The following is a 24,607-nucleotide window of genomic DNA, read 5'->3' as shown; positions in this document are numbered from 1 at the left end:
CAAACGGGTCACTGGGTGCATACATTTATACACTCTATTTCGGCAGTTTGGACAGTTTTTACGCGCCCTGCGTCAGGACACGTCCAAATATAAGCGTGACTGTAAGTGATCAGTGGCGGGATCGCAAGCCACAAAATGCTCAAGTCAAAAAATACACTTTTACTTTTATTCCGACTCACAGACATAGACCGCAATATGCTACAGAATGCTCTGCAAACCGAAACATCTTTAATTAGTCTGACAGCCATGGAAACTATGAATTGATAGTATCACGTCCGTCGTTTAGTCCTACCTAATAAAACATGATTGGCACGTTTGTTGTCTAAAGTGAGAGGTGTGTCAGCTCTTACCTTGCACGTTTCTTGGCATATGTCCCTGTTCCCCATACGATCGAGAGAGTCCCAGCGAGTCAGTCTCGACTTTGGGCAGCATGTCAGCGCCGCCGGCCTCAGCTCAGCGGGAGACTCGTAAGCGAGTGACACTCTGATGGAATGGGCGCACTTTTTGTCAAAGTGGCCTGCGTCTTTCTCGAGCTATATCTGACGTTCTTCTGAATGTCTCGGACCAAACGGGAAATAATGTTGAATATTGTCCTTGACAAAAGGAACGCAATTCTACATGTCAGAATATCATTTTGCCACCCCAACCCAAAAACAACAAACAAAAACGATACCGAGTCGCAGTTGCGCACTGAGCAAGGAATTGGGTCACCCAAACGCGCAAAACGTGGATTAAAACACGAAATAAGTTTTCTAGAGTCGTCTCCAAACGTGTTGTTGGCGCGATAAACTAATAAAGTTAAAGTAAATAACTAAAATCTGCGCGCTCCCCTGTGCGTAAAACCAGACTCGGCGCGTCAAGCCGGACTGCCTGAGATGTGGAACCTCTTTTCCTCCTCTTCCTCCTCCTCGTCCCGCTGTTTACTCCCCTCCCTCCAATCCTCGACTCATGCGGCCGTCTGACGTCATTGATCCCCGGTCCAATCAGACCAATGGACCGGGACCCATCGCCTCGGGTTCGTCTCTCCAAAATCTCAGCTGTTAGAACCCGTTAATGGTGTACCTTAAAGCTCGGCCTTAGTATCATGACTTGAAAGTGCACGAGCACATGCACGCGCAGACGGACCTGGATAACTCCCACACGCTCGATTTTTTATGGGTGCACGTTTATATTATGGTTACCGGCAAATGATAATGATATTAACTTTCTTTCTTTCTTTCTTTCTTTCTTTCTTTCTGAGCATGTTGTGCTGTTATTGTTATTATGTTATTCTATTTTGATAGGAGAAATATCCATCTGTTATTATTTTATTATTTATTATTATTTATTTATTTTTATGTATAACGCCATATATATATATATATATATATATATATATATATACATACATACATACATATATACATATATATATATATATATATATATATATATATATATATATATATATATATATATATATATATATATATATATAAAATATTGTAGAATTTCCCTCCACCCTATTCACCTAATTTATACAAGTTTACAAGTCGAAAACAGGGTTAAAAGTAGGGGGTGGGGTTTCATGTCAGGCAATTAGATAAGACCTTTTCTGACATGATAGCACTGCTGGAATGATTAACCTGCAGGAGTGAGGGAGCTCCTCTCCAGGTGCTGAGGTGAAAGACATTGGGGTGGACACATGTGTTGCAATATATATTTTAAAGTTATGGGCCAACTTTATGTGAATGTTTACTGAATGTTGTATACAATGCAATTTTTTCTTAATGTATATGGTATTATATTTTGAGGTTTTAAAAAAAGTAACAACAAAAAAGAAAAGACAGTAGCCAAGAAAAAATGCACTCAAACTTTGGACTCGTCCGAGTTTTGAAATTAGGAGCACACACAAACATTGACATTCTAGCTGTCTGTTAGAATGCAAAATGGTGCGCTGGTTTACATTTGCAGATGTGTGATGTGTTGTGGGATCAGTATTATTTGTTCATATTCCTTTTGACTTTCCATTCTGCCCCAGGTCAACTACTTTTACTTGCTCCTTTCGCAGGCCTTTGACTGTGGACCGCACTGGATTGTTGGAGGAAACGGAGTGTGTCAACAGTAAGTGTTGACATTTGGGTTTAGGAGATAAACCTCGCATTGGATCAAACAAAGGCTGTCCCCTTTGAGTGGAGTGCATGTGTGTGCGCATCGATGTGCAGAAAGGTTTCAGTGCTGCAACTTTGCTGCTGACAACCTAAAGTGGAAGGACGCTGCTATCGTCTGAGGGTTTGGTTATCTCCTTCCCAACTGACTGGAAAAAACATGAAAGTGGGGCTTGTCAGAAGGTTACAGAGAACATGCACCAACATTTTAATGAGATCTGGCTTTACAAAACAACAAAAACAGTCTATAACTCTGATAAATATTTATCCAGAACATTTGCTCACTTATATAAAAAATCAAAATGATCATTTTTTTAAACTATGAAATTACATATCGCTGTGTAACACATTAACTATTCAAGTTATGAATGTGACAGTGTTTAAAAACAAATTGAGCATTATTACGTATTTTAACATTTCTGTGACAATCAACAAGAGGCCCTATCACGTGTTTTACATTTAAGCCCAACGTTAAAATTATGCATTTTTAAACGACCAAATTATAGGAATTAAAGTAAATCATTTAAAAGTGGCAACTCATTCTGATATGACATTAGACCTGATCTATCTTGGACTACATAAGTCAACAACTTTAATTCTTATTACAATTTCATTAGATTCAAAGAGAAGTGACCCCAAAAATATCCTTCAAAATGAATAGCTGTTTTTCTGTCTGACGTACCGTATAGTAAATAACTATTGTAATGCATAGAATACAGTACGTATAGTTTTTCTGTGTTGTTTTGACAAAGGCATCAGAGTTAGGTTTATTACAAGGGTTTAGTAATCCCTAAATATGAGTAAGTAAAGTGCTACACAGAGTATCAATATTAGTGGTCCAAGGAGATTAAAAGTTGACAAAAATATGGTGGAGCAATGTGACCCAGAGCAGGTCAAGGCCTGACACTTCCTCACATCTGATGAAATGTCAGTCAAATCAGAATGGAGGATAGTAAACCAGATGGTAAATTTAATAAAAGAGTGGTGTGAATCTGGGAAGGAAAGCCTCAGTGGGGAGTTACGGCGATAATGTTTTTCACAGAAGGAAGGAAGAGCAGAAGATGACGCATAGATGAAAGCTCAACACAGAAGAAAAGACCACAACACAGAGTTGGGAGGAAGTTTCATGGGGTTAGAAGTCCAGTGACTTGTCCAAGATCACCATTCAGATGATGCAGGTTTGGACATCAACTCAATGTATTTTCCAATGGCATTAAACATGAAGCAATTGATGCAGGATACTCAAGCAAACAAATGCTACAAAATTTACAGTTATGCAAACTTCTGGGTAACAAGACATAAAGATCTGTGGATTATGTTTTGAACATGGCAGCTTTGCTTGGAAAGTGGCCAATCTCTAGTTTGTTCAGTAGGTATCTCGGCCAAGACTTCCTTCGTTGTTAAACCATCGTAATTTATGGTCTGATAAGCAAGTGGTGGCGTAAACGATTGCATTTGAGCGAGAGACTCAAATCTACTACTATCACAAATTCAACACAACAGCAACAACAACTACAATGACCACAACATTTGATCCCTTATTCTTTACCAACCGCATCTCGGCATATATGAATAAACATTAAGTAGAATCCACGTGATCGTTTTTGAGGGCCAATCGGCAAATTAAGCAATCAGAAATGTCCCATTCAATCGCAAGCTGTATTAGTTTCTGTTCACCTAAGATTTATTGCATATAATTGTGCGCTGTTTTCAAGCATATGTGCCATAGTTTAACGATCTTTGCCAAGACTCAAGGACGGAGAAAAAAAAAGGTGTGATTTGAATATATAACATTTATTCATCAGTAAATAATACCATCTTCATTTTCAGTAATAATACGGTTGCTTTCATAACATCCAATAACAAGGAAAAAACTAAATAGTTTAGTTAGAAGGTGGGTTGTAGAGAAATGTTGGTTACCACAAAATTTGGTCAACACAAAAAATTATGCCTTGAATCTGGAATTAATCATTTTAAAACCATAGTTGTAATCAATGAAACCAATGTTTGGTTCCGTGCCTGGCAGACTTTTCCGGTGACACGAAGAGGGTAATGCTCAGGGTTTGTTTTATAGTCATAAATTGACAAAAATAATGTTTTGTCATTGGAGACATAGGGTTGTTTGGAGACGGGGGTCACGGGAACCAGGGAACGTTCACGTGACTATGAACCGGTGACTGACCAGATGCACTCTATGATCTTTGAGACTACTATTCTTGTTGTCAGTGCTTAGTAAGACTTCAGAAAAACCCTGTCAGTTAACATCGTCCGCAGCTACATCTATAAAAGTCGGTTTAAACTCTCCCTTAAGCCAGATATCAACAACACCCAGAAGTCCCCGGATTCCCGAGCTCATCTGAGATGGACTGACGCAAAGGGGAAAAATGTGTTGTGGTCTGACAAGTCCACATTTCAAATCGTTTTGAATGTCATGGATGTCGTGTCCTCTGAGCCACAGAGGAAAATGATTGTTATCAGCGTAAAGTTAAAAAGCCAGGATCTCTGAAGGTATGGGGTGTGTTCCAAATCTGTGAAGGCACCATTAATGCCGAAAGGTGCCTACTGGCATTGGAGTTCCCGTTGAAGCAATGCCTTTGTAAGGAACACCACCGCTTATTTCAGCAAGACAGTGCCAAGCCACATTCTGCACTTGTCACAACAGCTTAGCTTGGCTTGGAGTGTGAGTGCCAGACTGGAACGACAGCACTCCAAACCTGTATCCCATCCTAAATGTGTGGCACATTATGAAGCGTAAAATATGACAACCGAGATCTGTCGCAAAACCGATGTTGTACATCAAGCAAGATTGGGAAGAAATTCCACACACGAAGCAAATTCAACAGTTCGTGTCCGTAGTTCCTAAGTGCTTACTGTGTGTGAGGGGTGATGTAACACAGCTGTAAACATGACCCTGTTCTAGCTTTGATGAAACATGTTACAGGTTTCAGATTCAAAATGAATCAGTAATCACCCCATAAAAATAAGTAAATAAAACAAAGTTAAATATATTTTCTTTTTCCGCTGATTGTGCTGAAACCGCGCTCGTCTCAAACTTTGAATAGTCAATCAAATACAATCGTTAAGCACTAGGAATACAATGGGAACTCACAAGCTTTTATTTCCACATTACTGAATTACTTGATCACCAATGAACTCAATTGAAGTTAAATTGCTATAACGAAGCGCAAAAGTGACAGTCCAACTTAAGACGTCAGACATGAGAGAACTCCAGCAAGGAGACGTTTAAATATGGAGAATGAGAAAGTGCAGCAGTATGAGAAAGTAGTCACACACATATAATTCTCCATAGCGTAAACATTTTTCTCTGAGAATGTCCTGGAATATGTGCTGCGGTGGCTGTGATTTACGCAATCCAACCACTTCTCCGTCCACACTCTCAGACATACATATGCACCCACACACGTTCTGGCATGCTACAAATGATAATTAATGTGTCTCCTTCTTTCCAGACACTTTAAGACCAGAGGGTGTAATTGTTACTTTTGCATGTCCAAGCTCTCTCGGTACTGAATGCGCTTTCTATTAAAGTTATACTATTTAATCCGCCTTTTTTTTTTCTTACATCACGGCAGATTTAAGCACGTGAAACATTGTCTTACCTTTTTATGACACCTGCCAACAAGTGATGTCTCTCAAGAATATGCATTCTGACCTCTGGGAAACTGTTGGAGTAATTCCTCAAATCTGGGAAGTTGGTGTTGATGTAAGAAGTCATTCTTAGAGATAAAGACATTTGATGTCATTTAAAAAAAAAAAAAGTTTTGTTTTTACTTAGGAAGCACGAATGGGTTGTGGTTAGCACTAACCACAGGCTCACGATAGAGTTTCCATGTTTGAATCACAACACTGGCAGTCCTGTGTGGGGTTTGCATGGTTGCTTGTGTAGGTTTACCCGGGGGGTCCTCTCCACATCCCCTAAACTTGCATGTAAATTTAATTCCTTAACTTATAGGTGTGAATGTGAGGTTTTTTTTACGTTTGTTCCGATTGACCAGAAACCAGTCCAGGGCTTATTTGACGGTTCACCCGTGACACAAATGAAGATAACTAATTAACAGTCGACAATAATGGATTATTTGAGCAGTCTTTATCACTTCTGCATATTTTCCTTATATACATTTGCAAAATGCTGAAATGTGAACAAAACTTTATCTAAACATTTTCAGCGTCCTTTAATCGACTTCAATGTATACTAAACTCACACTAAATGTTTTTGTAAATTTTGGACTAGAACAAAGTGGATTTTTTTCAGCAGTCTGGAATGCCTGCATGCTCTATTTTTAATTAAATACACAAGGAATGGTGGAGATACTAAAGTGAGGATTATGTAAAGTGGATATCTATGTGTACACTACGTCACACATTTTCAAATAGAATGATAATGGAGGAAGCACTGTAGTCGTATGATATACGACATGATCTTTGAATGGATTTATCCTTTAACCCCATCATTCACATTCATTATACAAGCTAGGCGATTTGGATACAGCAAGGCCACAATCAGTTTCAGACACCAGGTGAGTGTGCGGTCATTCATGACAAGGGTGCACTTATACAAGAAACACACACACACAAACACACACACACCTGACTATAAAACCTCTTCTCTATCCACATTGCTGTTTGTCTAAGTGGATCCTGGGTGATTGTGTATGTATGTTGTCGACTGCTCTTGTCTTCTGCCAGACACACACACACACAACAACAACTGAGGTCAGTGTGCGGTTGGCTGTAACAGTCTGGTAGGTGAAAAAGTGTCCGAGAAGGATTGGACTGATTTGCTTTCTCTGCCTGTGACACAATTACTGGTGACTGGTCCAATAGTGTCTGTGTTGGCTGAGCGGTCATTCGTGACAGACACATTGTGTCCCCTCTGGCTGACCCTTCGCACTAACACACACCTATACATAAATAGTACACGACTAACACCCACACACTGAAATATGCTCAATGTACTGCCCCATCCGCTTTTTATCCAGCAGCTCTTTTACACATGGCCTGCATCATTTATTATCATGCTAATGAGATAGAGAAAACATTGTTTTAACAAAATAATGTCAACTTTATTCATTTGTGTTTTCCAGAGTCTATACTCATTTTTATTGACTGCATTGAAAGGAAAGAAAATCCAGAAAATTGCTGCTATATAAGTAACTGGCGATTATTTTTCATAAACAATATATTTAAGCTACTGGCAACATATAATTTCACATACCTCAACATGTGACCATTTCAAAGGCAAATTAATTTATGACCCAACCTCAAAAGTGTTTTCTATTGATTTGCACGAAAGAAACTCTAAAAAAACAACAAAAAAAACTCAAATGAGAGCATACCCTTTCCTTAAAATGTACATGTACTTAAAGAAATCCTGCTGTTATGACTTTTAAAGCACAGCATATTAAAATTGGAGAACATTAATCTGGACAATCCGGTTTGCAAAAATATTCTACACATTTATGATACTTTAAGTCACATATTTTAGAAAAGGTTTAACCTCCCGTCTTCCCCCGGTGTTGACCAATTTCTAGAGGTGAACACCTCTAATCAATGTGTTGCCATTCATTTAGATCTACTGTTGTGCTGTGTCATGCAGAGAATGGCTAATAAAGCCTAATTGCTGCACAGAGATCCATAAAACCAGGCAGGTGAAGAGGCACAGAGGGCTACTTTATGGGTTTAGAAGACAACGGTGGTGGGGTGCTCATTGTTCCTCCATGATAAATGTCTATCCCTGTGTGTATATGTTTAACGAACTCTCTCAAAATGCCTAAAGGTATCATTTTGGATGAAATGCTGTTTGAGATGTTCCCACATCTCAAAGTGAGAGGCTTTAGTGGATGATGTGCCGTTCACTTGTTCATCATGAGTGCATGGGGTGGTGGTGGTAGTAAGAACTAATGGAGGGTATACATACTAGATCCCAAACATTTACTGTTCCATAAAGCTTGGTCACTGAGAGAAATGGTTCCTCTAATTCAATAGTACATTATTCCGGTTGTCGAGAAGCACTGTCACCGCATAATTAATTAAATTCCCAAGTTACAAAGAAATGTGAAGCATCAAACAATGAAGATACCAAAATGAATAGTTAATAAGGAATTACTGTATTTCCTTATTTTACTTTCAACACCAGAAGGGTAAAGAAGTGAGGGTTATCTGTTTATCCTTCATCAATCAACAGAAAGATTTCAAGTGAGGTAAGCAAACTACTAACACCCAATTGAAGTATTCTAGTCATATTTCTTTTTTAAGTTCTAGCAAGAAAATTGCCACAATAGATGTAACTGTGTTTTCTGTGTAAAACGTTACTTTCAATACCTTTTTTTATTATTGCAGTATCACAACTTTGACATTGATGACTTCACAAACTGTCTTTGTACATTCAGGCCACCTGAAATGAATTGCACTCTTTCTCTGAAGAACCAACGTTGGGAAAAAAAAAATCTACAGTCATCTGGCATGAGGGATGGAGAAAGTAAGTTCACCCATGAGTTGACAACTAGAAGTTTTTACATAAGAAGAGTTGAGATGGGAGTTTATTTGATCTGGAACGAGTCCTTCCTGCATTGAATAATTTAGATATCCAGGCAGTCAGTCAGTCGGCGGGGCGGCTTTTGGGCTGCCATAAAAATTCAGTAATTCAGCCAACCAGTCAATCATTGAATGGGACAACAAGGAATGGTTAGAGAGGGTGGTTTTACCTTCATTTCAATTCTTCACGCTTTCTCTTTTTCACATATAAAACATGCATTTGAAAAGCAATATATATCTTTGATATACAAAGTTCATTATTTAGCATTATACTAGTTGCATCTTTTGATGAGTTCCACCAATACTTTATCCTTTATGAATACATAGAATGATAAATGGAGTTGTCTACCTGCTGTATTTTCAAATTATTAGTAGGCTACATAAAACTGAGTCTATCCAGCAGATTACAAAACAGTCCAAACATCCTTCTGTATATTTTCAGAGCAGCAGATGCAGATGTGAGCACCTGCTGTGTATGTTCGAGAGACAAGAAACAGATCATGTGTAGAACATCACACGTACTGTACAGAGATGATATGGAGGTAAGTCAAATATGTACATAATGTGTCTTTGGACCACCCATATGCCTTAATGTTTTGGCCGGGATGGTCTACGTGCGAGTTGGTTTCGTGGCATGTCGGGTGAGCAGAGTAGCGGCGACGTTGTTACACCTGTGAACTTCGTCACGACAAACCTCAAGCTCTCTGACACGAGGCAGGAGGTATAATCGGCCAGGGTGAAAATGACTCCCAGCTGTTCCTCCTTCAGGCCCACAGTGCCAAATTTTACACGTGTGGTTCGTTCATGCAGTAAGTAAATAAACATCCAGTACGAAATCCAGATATGTATAAATGTTTGAGAGTATTCTCTCTTTGGCGTCTATACAGACATTCCTGTCAATGCCTGCTTGCAAGTACTTAGCAGGAATTTTCATAGCTTAATTTTAAAGGAACAATTCTACTAAAGTGTCTTACAAACAGGATGTGTGGTTTTATATATGAGTTGGCTTCTATTGATTTCAAAGCAGGTATAAACGACTCTTCAATCTCGTCTCGGTGGCAGTGGGACTTGGGGTGGTAGGAACGTTTTAAGGCATTTTAGTTGGTGTTGGAGTCACATCTGTCTCACGATTGGAATATGGCTCCAAGATTCCCACTTATAGGGAAACTAATTGTTGTGGAGGAAAGATCAGCGAGAGCAACGGAATAGAGCAAAAGAGAAAAAAAAAGAGAGTAGCGGTGAGAAGTGATCTGTCAGCCGGTCCAATTTATCATGATGACAAAATGGTTGCCTTCAACGTATTTCCGCTGATATGCCAAAACATCCTATTGTAAGCAAGTTTTAAGCTGACACCTAAGTCGCGAGGGTGTCTTTGTCTTTGTCTTTGTGATAACTTCTACTTTTTGTAATAACTACAAAAATAAAGCAAAATGAAGACAAACCTAGAAGAAGAAAATGAAGAAGACAAATCTATAACTGTTGCTCAAACAGACAGTGCTAGGATAATTCTTATGGTCATGATTATCTTGGTCACTATAATGGTGACATGAGGTATTTTTCTCATATTTGAAGGTATGACCCACAAAGCTTCCATTAGTTCAAAATCCGGTAGGCTATTTTGTTGGCCATTTGTCATTAACATTTATTATTATTATTATTTTTTATAGAGCAGTGCACCTCACGTTCTGAGGTTGTGTGTGGCTATTAAAAGTTGGCAGGAAGTGTGCCACATTGAGGACCTCCAAAGCGGTCAGGTCAAGTCGGCCAGAAGGCTGACAGCTTTGTCCTCCTGAGAAAAGGGTGAGCCAGCTTTGGTTTGGCAAAGACCATATACATGCTAAATTGTGGGAATGCCATATGGTGTAATATAGAGCGAATGAGACAAATGTGCATAAATGCAAACCTTGTGCAAATACAAAAGCCATGCTGTCACTCAGTGTTGCCTTTCAACACGCAGACACCTCGCAGATTATTTCCTACATACTCAAAAGTACTTTACTTGAATCATGCTGAGGTTCTTGCATTTCTGAACATGTGTCTTGGCACTCATTGTTCCTATCAAAACTAAGAAAAAGAAAAAAAAACAGCGTGTCAAAGTTTTAATTCTCAGGAACGCTTCATAGATTCAGTTCTGTTTGGCCACCCACGAAAGAAACTTTCTGTAATAAGTCGTCACTATACTTTGCTATTAAAACACCACAATGACGGTTTTACAAACATCGCGTGTCTGTTGTTTTGAAGAACCGGCAAAGAAGCATCTGAATCTAATTTGGTTCAATGCTGCATTCACACACGCTGTGTGACGACTGATTCGCTGAAGGCCTGTCAATACAAAGTGTGTGCATTAGACGAAAAGAACCCCCACCCAACTCCATTCCCCAATAGGCAGCAACATAAAGAGGTGGTGGCGGCGGTGGTGTGAGGAGATAGATCATAGTAAGAGCCAATAATAAATGGATCATGCTTCTATGTTTTTAAAGCCAGTGGCAGCTGTATTGAATGGGAAACCTTGTGTGGGGGAGAAAATAGAGGTTTATTGATCAGGAATGGCGTGTCGAGTGGACTCGGGAGTGTGGGGGGCAGTGTTGGGGCTTTGAGGCCTGTTGACCTCCAGAAAAATAATGTTCTCACTGAGTTTTCTATGTCTTGGATAGCACCCCGCCCCCTTCTTTCACCCGTCGACACACACTTCACAACACCCAGCCTTTCTGCTGCCCTGCACTTTCTCAACATTTGTAGCGTCTTTTTTAATACATGGGTGTGTAATGAAGTAGTGTTTCAGCAGCAACCGCCAGTTTCAAGTGCTTGTTTGTTTTAAAGGTGAGGGCCCATGTGATTATACTTGAACCCTTTCATTGTTATGTTTCTTGTGGGAAATTAGGAGTGCTGAAAATGTCTGCTGTGTGTGTGGAAAAAGGGCAAAATGATCGAGTTACCTGACCACTGCCACCCCTTCATGCTTCCACTGGCCTTTCCATATTTTACTGAATTATAAAATATATTAATTATAAAATGAGTCTTGTGCAATGTTTTGCTTTGTTTGTCCCCTTAGGGATGAGTCCCTATTGACTGACAATGTGTTGTGTAGATTTTACCAACAGTTTCCTTATTTCTCAATGAACGGTGCTTTCATTTTGATGACAAAATCCAAGCTAGCCTATATGCATAAGTGTCGGGCTTATCATTTTGTCCCCTGATATACTAACCCTTAGACATAGTTTTCTCACTCTGATATCCATTGCATATGTAAAAAAACATGTTCAAAGCGTGACTGTAAAGGGCAATTCTTGCACTGCTTATTACCGTTTCACCAGCTGTAAGTAGATACCCACATTGTGTTTATGTGCAAACTTCATTCATCCCTTGGCTGCAGTATCTGACCAAGTGGGGAAGATAAACTACATTCAAGTATATGTTAACAAGATATAATTGAAATGTTAGGCGCCACTCTCCTTCTCAAACATTTGACATACTGATGGTGTGGTGGTAATTTGATTTGAGGAAACTTTGTACATATTTATTTTCTCAGTTGCCCTCGCCAAGCTCAAATTCCGAAAAGGATTTTCTCCCATTTGTTTCTCCTGTCTTTGCCTGGTTTTATTTTTCATTCCTTTCTTCCCTCTTGCTCGCTCCAAAAAGCCCACTCGCATGCAGACAGGATCACCAACCAATTTAAACAGCGAGGTTTTCGGCAGCCAAACGTCGGCCAACAGGAGTGCTGCGGTCTCTGCACTACTTTGTCTGTGGTCACACAATTAAGGACTTAGGTGTGGTGATAGGAAGAATGTGGGAATCGGATCCTGGCAGCCCACACCCTACAAACTCACCGTTTCTTTCTTCAGCTTCACCACTAACTTCCTAGAGTCATTTGCTCTTGTTCTTCAGCTCGCCTATTTGGCCCCCGTGTGCTTTTGGCCCGGCAATCTTTTCCTCTCTTCACCCCCTTCACCTTCTTTTTCCTTCTTCTTCTCAAAGTGTTTTTTGTTCTTGTCTTTCCTTTCGCGTCTTTTCCTTTCCTTTCGTGTCCCCCCATCAGCCCCCACATCCACACAAACGTGTGTGTAGATGAGTGTGTGTATGTGTGTGTGTATACGTATACATGTATATATATATATATATATATATATATTATATATATATTTATATACACATACGTATATATACGTATATATGTATATATATATGTATATATATATATATATATATATACACGCACGCACACACACACACCTGTAACTTCAAGGCTAGCTGGAGTTGAACTGCACTTTTAAATTCATCATTTGCCATTTGCCCTGCCGAAGCAATTTAAGAAAATACGTACCTAGCATAGACCTCACAAACAGCTTTGCCATCCCACAGCAAGATCATGTTGGCTTTTGACCCATAAACTTTCCTCATTATCCCCCAGACTGTCACCAACTTATGATCCATACTCTATGAAGGACTGCCATTTATCAGCTCCAATTAAATCAATTATCATCTCTGGGATCAGGTTTTGACAAATCACTGCAGTCGATGAGCAGGTGGTCTCAGGCCATTGGGGCGTTCGGACAGGCAAAATGAGACAGGGGACAGATAGAGTCATCCTTCATGCTAAGTGGGATGGTCCTGACGCCAAGTGAGATAGACCCCACGATGTAATGGGTCTTTTTGCCTTGACTTGCTCTGGCCTCAACAAGAGAAGCGGTCCTGGGTCAATCAGGACCTGAATAGTTTTGATCCAAAATGAAATAGCTTGCCATTTCAAAATTACAAAATGATTAATAGGGCAAATTTATAAAATGCACTTTCATTTCTCATGCCACAAATTCAATTTGTTTGTGTTAAAATAACACCTAAATGGCATATTTGTGATTTGGCCCCTATGTGTGGAGATGGCGGACTATCAACCCTTAAACAATGTGGTTCTTCAATCATCTTTGCAATCTTTTGGAAGGAGTCATTTGGGTCAACAGACAAAGTCAAGTCTCGTTCTGTAGCATGGGAATCACAGCATGGCAAAGTGCTAGGTCATACAATGACAATGTCAAATAAAAAATTACTAAATGATCAGACGATGTTTATTTGACATTATGTTATTATGCCGACACTTTTAGCATTCATTTATTAACGTGACTTCTTATGCGTCTCTCAATCCCATATGCTTGTTTAACCTAAGTGGTATTTGCCATCATGGCTTGGAAATAATATTTGGATGTTATCTGTTAATCTACTCATCTACTTTATCAGAGCCACAGGAGCAAAAATATGGATAAACAACCATTCACACGTGAATTTATACATATACAGACAATCTGGTTTCCAGTTGACCTTGTGAGCATGATTTAATGTTGGAGCAAACTATTTTACGGTTTGAAAAACATTGGCACTAAATGTTTCAGTCAATATCCTATTACATTTAGGCAATCTGAACGGATTAAATACAATTTCAGGAATTAAAGACTTATTACCAATTTTCTTCAGCCATCACTTTATGGTTATGGCATGCTCCCAAGTTACAAAGACACCTGTTCAAACAGACCCGAATATGCTGTAGTTTCCTATGACTTGTAAAATTAATTATGGTCTCCCTCAAACATGTTAAGAGCAAGTTTTATTGATTTGATTTGCTGTCTAATGTTGCCTAGTGTAATAGTATCAAGTCCTATTAGAGAAGAATGGTTGCAAAGTAAAAAATAAGTGACTGTGGCTTAACCTGAGTGCGACACAGGAGGAACAAGAAGCGGAAGAAGGAAATAAAAGGGAGAGAGTGAGACTGTGGTGGATAGCGGGCTCAAACTGCTGCTGCCTCAGCAGCGAGCGGGCCGGTCTAGCTTGAGGTGGTGTGTTTTCCTCAGGAAATATCTGAACAGGCTTGTGGGTCAAGAAAAACGAGCCCAGCCTGGTGCTTCTTATAGCTGGGAGCTGTAGGACTTGTGATGAGGACTTTAAAAAAAAAAACCTTCTCTCCTAATTATGAGATAGATCAACCTTCATGGCAGGCTTTGGCATGTCATCATGTGTTTATTGTGTGTGCTAAGTGAAAGACATGAATCAAGCAAGTTCAGTATTAACATGTAAAACACATTTCCCTGTTTACATTCAAGCCAGTAAAACATCTGCTTATGTTTTGATGTTGTTCTGCCGTAACCATGATGTTGGAGACATTCTGAACATTCGGCCATTTTGGGCCAAAACACACATGTGCAGAAAATATTTTTATATTTATAAATCAGCACACACTCAGTAATTAAATTTATTTGATTTCTCAGTCTTCTGATTTTTGACGGGTCTATCCAAAGTAATTATGTTTTATTTACATTATATGCCTGTTGAATTTGAACATAGATACAAAACAGAAAAAAAAATCTCTGTATTTGGAAAACAACACTTCAAGCAAATACATTCAAAAATGTGGGCCACAGTTTCAGTACATGTAGAAAAGACATGTGTAAAAAAGGACGTTTGTGCCGTTGTGGGTGAACACTGAAACAGAAATAGTCTCGCTGGACTCAATGCAGAAAATTAAACCGCACAAAGCATATTTAGAAAGAACTGCAAGTAGACTTTTATTTTGTACCATTAAACATTGTCAGAAAAGTTTTTTCTAGCTTTTTGGTCCCCCTGAAGGACAAAACAAACAATATATCATCAGTTAAAGGTAGCTGGGGTGAAATGTGTTTTTCATGCAGGTAAGTGAAGAACTTTGTTGCGCTGCTCGAACAATACAACCAGACAGACAATAGGAAATTATTCGGAATACTGGCAAGAGGAAATGGTCTGTTGATATGGTTCAAACTATTAGCCTCCACGGGGACTTTAATGTAGGTTTGCACTTTAAGTGTTTCTCTAAAAATATGCTTCTGTCAGGAAACATATACAGATTTATCCAATCATGTTAAGAAATACGTTCATGTAGACAATAGGGGGTGGAAGTTGCTCATTTAGGTTGGACAGGAAGCTGGCTCCTTCATGACCAACAAGGGACCGGATTATTCAAAACAAATGTTTATTACGTACGATACTTAGGAACTGGATCTGGTTTCTTGAAAGAGACATTTTTTGTCCCAAGTGTCTTTGAGCAAAGCAGCAACTGCTTTTTTAAGCAGTTTTTTTTTTTCATATGTTGTGCGTACGTATATTGAAGATGTGTGTATTTCTTGATTATGTGTCTCTGCATGTATATGTAAATAATTCTAACAATTCATAACATTTTCACCAAATGGATCTTGTTGTGTGCATTTCTGACATGATACTTTATGTGTCTGTGTGACTCTGCATACGTCAACGTGGACAAGATAAAATAATGCTTTCAATACGATTTGCATGTTCTTCCGCTCAGGTTCCTCCTGGCTATCTCAGGAAGAGATTAAAAACCCAGACCAGGACTTGATCGATGCGCTGCTCTGTTTAAAAGGAAGCAACAAGTGTGTGAGTATGCAGGGTGTGAGGAGGGAAAGGGGGATGGGTCAGTTATTTTGGAAATGTCCTGACGGAAATGTGGCCTAGCCCACAGAGGATGCAGATAATGTTGTCAAGTGCACAAACACGCAAATGCTCACTTTACATCCACATGGGTTATCAATAACTTATATTAAAACGCGTCACATTCAGTGTGAACTTTATTATTATTATTATTATGATGATTATTATTATTATTATTATTATTATTATCAGGCTCTTAAATTCAGGAAAGGTATAACATGTAAAAAGACATGTTTTATCTCACAAAATATTCACTTCACTAGACAACTCGTCTAGTGAAGTTGAACTCTATATCCCTTGAGAAAATGAGTGTTGTTAAAAACACAGACACGGAATGAGTAATTCGGGGAGACCTGAGAGATGCAACTCCAGGGTCAGTGCAGATGGAGGGGGGCCCTGTACATTCACTCCACTCACCCGTACTTTTAAGTTGGTCTGGGGAATTGGGTATGAGGACTCCAGTCAAAGTCCATACAGTATTCTCATCCATTTGTACCAAAAATGCAGCAAGAAAATGAAGCGATAATTAAGGTATTTCATGTTACTCCGCCCTTGTGTACTTTTTACTGGTCTTGACATGAGGGATCATCAATCTCTGCAAGAAAAGTCACAGTCAGGAGAGGTTTTTTTTTCCCCTAAATATACTCTTGGTTTCACTTTTCAGGAGTTAAAGGTCTTCACGTGTGGTCTCACCTAAAAGAGAAGAGTTAATATCACAGCTGGAAGGTGGTGAACTCAGTGGTTAAGTGCCAAAGCAGAATCCCCCCCCATACACACAGACATGAACAAGCACACACACACACACGGCTCGCAAACGGAATCTGTATATTTCACTTAATGACACATTTCCATTCACAGCAAATGAGGAGAAGTGTTCACATTCCTCTTGTATTTCCAAAAAAGCCACGGAGAACTTTTAGCTTGTAGGCAAACCTCCATCAGCCAGCATCTCTTTCTTCTTATCCAACCTCACCATCATAAGTTCTGGTCAAACCACAATATTATGTCAAGGTGGTTAGTTACACAGCTAGGTCTCCTCCCACAGTCACTTGACCATAATAGGGGAAGAGGCTTGTCCAACATGTTTCCCATTTTAAAAAGTTAGGTTTCCCCCTCGCCTTTTTGAATACCACCCAAGGGTGAAGTGTCTTCCAAGGCAAATGTGTATGTGATGTCATAAGAAAGAAAGTGGAGTGGTTGCCCTGAACACACCATTTTAAAAGAAAAGGAATCAGTAGTAGAAATTGGCATAATTTGAAAAATCCAAATTCTTTAACAGTTAATTGCAAATTAAAGAGTCCCCTGAGATTATTTTGAGATAATTTGAGCAAACATTTTTTTTGCTTGACCACCACTGGTGGGAAATCAAGGTTTTCAAACTTTATGCAATTTATCTCACTACATTACTTTTGGCACAAAGCATTGTTACAAACATAATTGACCAGCACACCACAGTTTACAATGTGGTGATACGCTTCTTACCTTCGGATAAAGGAAGTCAATTAATTCATAAATACTTTAGCATGCTTACAGTAAGGTGATGGGAAGATGGCTATTGATTGATCTCTAACATAGCAACAACCGTCTTCCTCCGACTGGGGAGCCTTAATAAAGCAGGAGCTTATCTTAACCAAGAATAATGCCACTAGAAAACATTTAGAAATTGTTATCTTCCTCTGTTAAGTGGACAATAAACACACAAGCATTACATAGAGCCTTCAATGCATCAAAATATCATTCATAGTGGTGAACATTTGATTTCAATGACCAATATTATTTATTCAATATATTTTGAAAGAAGGAACCCGTTTATATAGGTTGTTGGTGATAATGCTGGATACCTTTATGTGCTGCTGTTTGGGTCACTGAGAAGAAAAATGTGAAACAGCAAAATAAAATGACCTCATCTTTACAGTACCAAGATGGTCACCCCAATGGTGACCCAAACATACCGAGTGTCACGCAAGTCAGCACTTCACAAAAGTAATCTCCCCCCCATCAGCCACAAACAAGAAGTGATAATGCAGAATCGGTGAAAAAAAACCCAAAAGTATCAGAAAAAGCATTTTATCATCATTTTTGTCTCTGTGTAAGAAAACAAGCACAATATTTCATAGCTGCTTGACAGTAAAACTGGTTATTGAATTGTTTATGGCTCAGCAAGCCCTTCCATAGAGACCACTTTCCTATCAGGAACGTCTGTGCTCATCAGGCTATTATACCTACTTAAGGGGGATGAATTACCGGCAACCCATCAGCTAAGCAACGTCTGAATAGAATAAAATATGAATGCACTTTGCAGCCGATTTTATACCTCTTAAAAACCCATGCAGATAAATGGCTGCGTGCAACACTTCTAAGGCCAACTAATGTTGGAAATATTGAGCTAAGTAATTGAGGTGGTTTCATCAATAAGCTCCTGAAAGATAGATCATTACAGCGAAATGTGATTAACACCAAAATTGAAGGGTAGCGTGGAGAGGCAAACAGATTAATGGCCGGAAATGAATAAAGTAAATCACGCACACACTGGTAGAATGTGGCCTAGTAAAAAATGACAAGCAAATTCAATTGAGATAGTTGCACTAACAGTACGGGAAGATGTGCGACAGGAAGGAAAAGATGTCAGCAGCAAAAATTTACATAAATAAATAAAAAAATTAAAAATAAATAAATAAATATTTTAGATTATGAAGAATAGGTTAATTTTGTATCCTATGTGTATGTGTGTCATGTTTTAAACTGCACACGATCATTCTCTAAAACGTAAAACTGTGCCAGATTAATACAAAAATATAAGTAGGCCTCAATGACAATTTGCATGTGGGTACATGTGTGAGCGCACATGTATGTGCGGACATGTGGGGTCCATTTGTTCTCGTCTGGGCCCCTAGAGTAATCAGTCCGTCAACAGTGGTGGTGTCCGGCTAATTTCCCCACCCCTCCTATCTCTCTCTGCCGTTCCCAAGACGGATGCTTTGGGTAATAAGGCTAATCAATACACTTCCTCACAGAGCCACCCGCTGCCACCCTGTCCCAGGACGCCATCATACATTTGTCACCAGGAATGTCCCCTTTTCTTATCAGGCATCACCATCTTGTTTATATGCGCTTGCTGCTGCTACACATTGTATGGCATGTTAACACACTAATAGCAGGCACGCTGCGATTCACTCTAAACACACACACACTTCCCACACAGTGATGAAATGAAACACGGGACACAAGCATAATGGTGTCAGGATCTATACAGACAAATTAATCAACAATGACAACAGCATCAGGGAATTCTCACTGCTACTGCCACACAGCTCCACATGCTGTTATTTCCCCTGTATGATTACCCCAGAGTCCCAGGACAACTGGCAAGCCCCTCTTAATTAATTAAGTATCCCACCGATGGGAACAGGAGCTAAAGGGTACCTGATGTCACCATTTTGCTGAGTCCCAATTCTAAGTCTTACCAAGCCATCTCGTCTCATCCTTTCCCCCTATAAATGCATGTTCATGAGAACCAAGAATTTCGAGAAGACCAAAATTTGACTAAAACTACTAAAATAATGGACATGGACATATAAACACATTAGTAGAAGAAAAGAAAAGAAATTCGTAAAAGTTAAGAAATGAAGGTAGATTTCTAAAATTAACAAAAGACTCTGAAATTGATTTAAAAATGCTAAAAAGACCAAAATCAATCAAATTTACGGGGTAAAAGGTTTTTAAGCGCTCTACTGGGTTTAGTATATTCAATCGGAATTTCTTTAATGTATTCAGAACCCAAACCACGCAGTGATTCATAGACCCGTTGCAGAATATTGAAATATTTTCAATCAAGTAGATAAACTAATTAAATCAATTAAATAAGCCAATTTGCAACTTGTTGATTTATGTATGTCATCAAAATACACTAGAAGTCTCTGTGCACTTTCCTTAAGACCACCATCTACCTAACTGCATATCAGGAAGTTCCATGCATCTAGGATAGGAGCTGGACATTTTCTTCACATGTTGTACAAGATGAGTGAAGCCTCGTCTTTGATTGTTTCATTCCACTGAGGCACGGATACTGATTGGTCGTGTGGGTGTCTCATCCCCAGGAGGAAGCTGCAATGGGACATGGTGGGAGTTTGACCGAGTACCAGGCGACACAATTGTTTGCTTCCAATAATGATCGGGGGACACAAGATAATATGGGAGCCTTTGATGGATGACTAATTTATCAGTAGCTGTCTCGTCTTAATGATGGTTAACGATGCCCCGGGTGCCTCGTCCTGGGAAAACTTTTAGGTTTATGTATCACATTGCATTTGGTTTTAATAATAAAAGAAGAACAAAGGGTACTTTGACGAAAAGTTCTGAACGTCTTCATGGTGTGTTGATGACATCTTTCAACACACAGACCTTTCAACTATTGTTCAATTAGTTTAGTTCTCTTTCCCCCACTGGACAACAGGTGAAGCACAAAAAACAATTACGCAATGTTGATTACTCTGACTTTACTCTGACAATCCCCCATGCAGACTTCTGTCAAACACACTCCGGAAACAAATAGATTATAGTGGACAGCGAAGGGAAAAAGACACGAGCCCAAAAAGTTTTGAAAATTGAAAAACATCCCTCTCCTGCCTTTGAAAAGAGTGCTGGCGATGAAAATATGTAATATAAATAAAGCTGTGGACGCTTTGAAAGCCAAAGCCTTCCTTCCTGGCAAAGTTCTGAGTCGGGGGAAACACCCACTTCTGAGCCCTCACTCTTAAATTCCCAAAGACCACTCTGTCATCAGCGCCCCAACTGTTACATTCAAACACGCACTTGGCCAGACTACCCACTCGATCTGTCCATTTCTTTGACACTTTCGCCCCCTCAGCCGTTTAATGTTGGATAGGAGCCTTTATTCTTCGTATGTCTGTCTAAATACCCCCAAACATGCTCCAATTATTTCACATGTGTTGTGTATGTGGTCAGGAAGTGATGTGACTCAGATCCCGCCATATGTTCTCTAAACGGCTTCTGATACCAGAACCTCACTGGCAGATGCAAGGCTATGTGTAATGACAGGTGACTGGTCCAACTTTTAAAGAACTACATTTGAAGCAAAAACTCTTTTCTCTGTTCCATAACATGTGGCACACTAGCCAAAAATCTCATCATTAGAGTACATAGGTGGTTAGAATAAGTGTTTATTTTATACCCAGATTTTGGTAGCATTGTTAATATTTGCCCCACTTTTGGATGAAGAAAACAAGTCAAAAATCTAAAAAAAACTTTCAGTACTGTTAATTCTTTATTTACTAAGGCCTAGAAAAGCAAATCTCACTAACTATATAAATCTTATAATTGTATCAATCTAAATTTGTCAAGAATTATATAATTATAATTAAAGTTCTTGTTTTGGATCTCATCTAAAATGAAGCATTCTGAATGGAATTTCAACTTATTCTATATATCATTGTTTAAGTTGAGCAAATATTTTGACAATATAAGATTCTAAGTATCATGTAGATATTCAATATGTGGGATGCTGAATTGAATTAAGTGACCTGAAATGCTGTCAGCAATCCAGGAAGGATGAGGGCAGCAAGTGTTTCCCTTAAGAGAACTCCCAGTTAAGAAACCGGAAAGTTTCAAATGTGGTTGGTGTCTAACATTATCCTAAACACTCTCGTATCGTATATCAAACTCAAGCTGGAACACGAACCAGGCCCTGCTTTAAGTCTAACTAACAATGTCTAGCATCATGGCAAATACAACAGCAGTTCTGCTAAAGGTGTTTTTAAAAAATTTTTTTATTCGATCTGAGCAGATGGGTCAAGGGGAGGGACCAGCTGTTCATCCCAATAGTCGGACCCAGTGCCGGACTCTGATTAATTTCTAGCCTCTGGACTTGCAACCATTGTAACAGAAAAGCAACACGTTTGACTAAGCTCTCTGCAATTGTTGGTTAGGTACATAGCAAGAAGAATCCCCATAGGACCCACGATAATGTGAAATGTGGGCATTTTGCCGTCGAGCAAGATCCATATTTCATGTTGTATTGCTCTTCAATGACTTTATATGAGGCGCAGAATGCAAAGAAACATTGGACACAATAACCCAAAAGGCCTTTAATAGCTTCCTGCAAGATGAGACCATTATATTGCAACGTATTGTCTTTTAGTTCGGACTGAAAACGTGTGAGGAAGTGTATGGTAATCAAGTGAAAGAACAAAAAATGCTCTGTGAGAAACAGACGTAAAAAATGAACCAGGAAACGGGAGATCAAAGCTTCTGAGCCGGGCTCCTGTTTGTTTTTACCCTTACCCAGGCCTCACAATAAAACATGCAAGAGTCGCACTACAGACAGAAAGGGACAGATGACGCAAGGAAGTGCTGAAATCGGTTACGTCCCATCCTGAGGATCCCGTGCCACTATCCCCATGTTAGGAAAAAGGCGCCAGGTAGTGTTTAACAGGAAAAAGGACAAGCAGCACAATAAAGTCCACATCAGAGGAAACTTTCAATGGTCTGAGGCCCTGAATCGTTAAACACAGTGTGTATGTGTTTACAAAATAATCTTATCTCTGTTTAAAATGGCACACAAACATCAAACTCAGAAATGGGAACTATGGAACTTATGGATGTGTGTCATCAAGAAGGCGAAGGTGCGTCAATAGAATTCCACGAATTGGCACACAGTGAGCTTACTGCGAAGAGCAAAACAAAAAGCAGCTTTTGGACCGGAAAAGTCAGTCCAGTCCAGCATCCCTTCATTCAAGTGGAATAATAAAGTTTTGAAGGGATAATTAAAAAAAGTTCCTTAATGACCAAGAACGTGCTGTGTAAACATTTAGTGATGTAATTACAGTTTGATGTCACGCATTAACTTGTTATTGTCAGCACAATTTTCTCATGTCCGTCTCCCGCTGACTTACAGTGATGTAAGACGGCAATGTCTGTGTACGGAATTCCATTTGTCTGCGCAGACATGTGAACTCCAAAATCAATAGCATCTTGGCCCCGTTTGACTCTGACCTCAGTCTTTTAATAGCGTTTTGATATGCAGGCAAATTAATTCTCCTTAATGGACTACAGGGGTTAATGGACTTTGATCCCATTTTGGGTTAGGTTCCATTTAGTTCTCTTGCATGTGTGTGTGTGTGTGTAGGTGTGTTTGTGCACGCGTGCCTCTTTGTGTGAACAACTTATCTTCCCAGGACCTCTGAATCTTTGGGTTCAGTTTGTAGGGAGTAATAGTTGCATTATGAACAATTTCCAAATGGCGAGCCGAATCAAAGATGAATTATTTTGTCATTAAAATGACATCCTACTGAAAAACGTCTATAAATATCTATCTTAAGGAGCTGAATTTGTGTTCTATTTCTATCACTATCTATCTCTGCAAATAAGGAACACAAGCCAAGTGTGCTCGGGTGAGACGGATTCATGCGGAGTCTATTGACATCCAAATAAATTTTTGTTTGTGGAAGCTTCCCTTAGCTGATATTGAAGCTGGCTCACTGTGCCACTTGTCTTCTCAGTCTGTCTTTATTGATTCCGATTTCTCAATTGAGCTGGGTTCATGAGTTCATTATTACAAGAATGGCGGTGTAATTGGCTTTTAGGTATAAGAGGCTATTTTCACTAATCTTTCTGGTGGGCCGGGCCACAACCGTCCTGTGACTGAAGACCTATAAAGACAGTCAATAAGCTCATAAAATGGATGTACTGTTTAACTGATGCTCTTGGAAACAGTGTAATTATAAAAGATGGGTTTTGACTGGTATATTTTGTTTTCGTTCGGATTTTTCATCTACCTACTAATTTATTAATTCATTTAAAGTTTATTTTTTTCCTTTTATTCTCCTTCAGTTTTTATCATGTCTTATTGACTTTTAGGGCTCTATTCAAATTTTCACCATCATCTGCTCAGCTATCCACCATGTTTCCTAGCCTTGTAGCATGCACCTTTGTTTTTACATGTATTCTTATTCTCTCATAGTTTGGGTCATCTTCTTTCTCCATTTGTTTGCTCACAGATTAGCTCTACTCTTCTTTAAACTCATCCTGTGAGAATATGACTTAGAAAATATTTGAGAACACTTTTGGCAGTGTTTGAGATGGCTGAAAATAACCAAAAGAGGGACAAGAAAGAGCAATGGGTGGAAGAAGCGGAGATGATGAGTAAAGGCCCAGGCAAGCCAGGGACTTCCTGTGATGCAAAGGTCGGTGGCACCTGTAAATCTGAGCAACTACAAGAAAATCAGAGGTCAGGCCTTCAGGGGGAGCGCAGTCTCCGCTCCTCCTGTGTGGTGTGTGTGTGTGTGTGTGTGTGTGTGCAATAACACATTGTAGGCTATGTAACTTTAAATGTCTGCTCCAACATTCAGTTCAATTTCCTATAAAACTGCTTCGAAAAATAAAAAGCCCAATTTGGTCTAAACTTTAGAAAATTATGTGTAAAT

The 24,607-nt window shown here is 39.2% G+C and overlaps 1 protein-coding gene across 2 annotated transcripts in view; it reads right to left on the bottom strand.

The window, feature by feature from the left end:
- The window catches only part of nr5a2 (nuclear receptor subfamily 5, group A, member 2), a 67,646-nt gene extending 53,006 nt beyond the window's left edge, over positions 1-14,640 (bottom strand). Inside the window, exons 1-2 of one of the 2 annotated variants that reach the window (XM_037249628.1) lie at positions 14,629-14,640; positions 351-825 (exon numbers count right to left, since the gene is read on the bottom strand). In XM_037249628.1, the coding sequence (XP_037105523.1) occupies positions 351-432 (82 nt within the window). In that variant the 5' untranslated portion in view covers positions 433-825; positions 14,629-14,640. Of the gene's footprint in view, positions 1-350; positions 890-14,628 lie in introns of those variants that run through there. The other variant, XM_037249627.1, reaches the window with a different exon arrangement.
- Positions 14,641-24,607: the final 9,967 nt, after the last annotated feature.

Source organism: Syngnathus acus, chromosome 4, assembly GCF_901709675.1.
Source record: "Syngnathus acus chromosome 4, fSynAcu1.2, whole genome shotgun sequence".
Lineage (NCBI taxonomy): Eukaryota > Metazoa > Chordata > Actinopteri > Syngnathiformes > Syngnathidae > Syngnathus > Syngnathus acus.
Note: the sequence above shows the minus strand (reverse complement) of the source record. Positions and strands in the feature narration are given on the sequence as shown.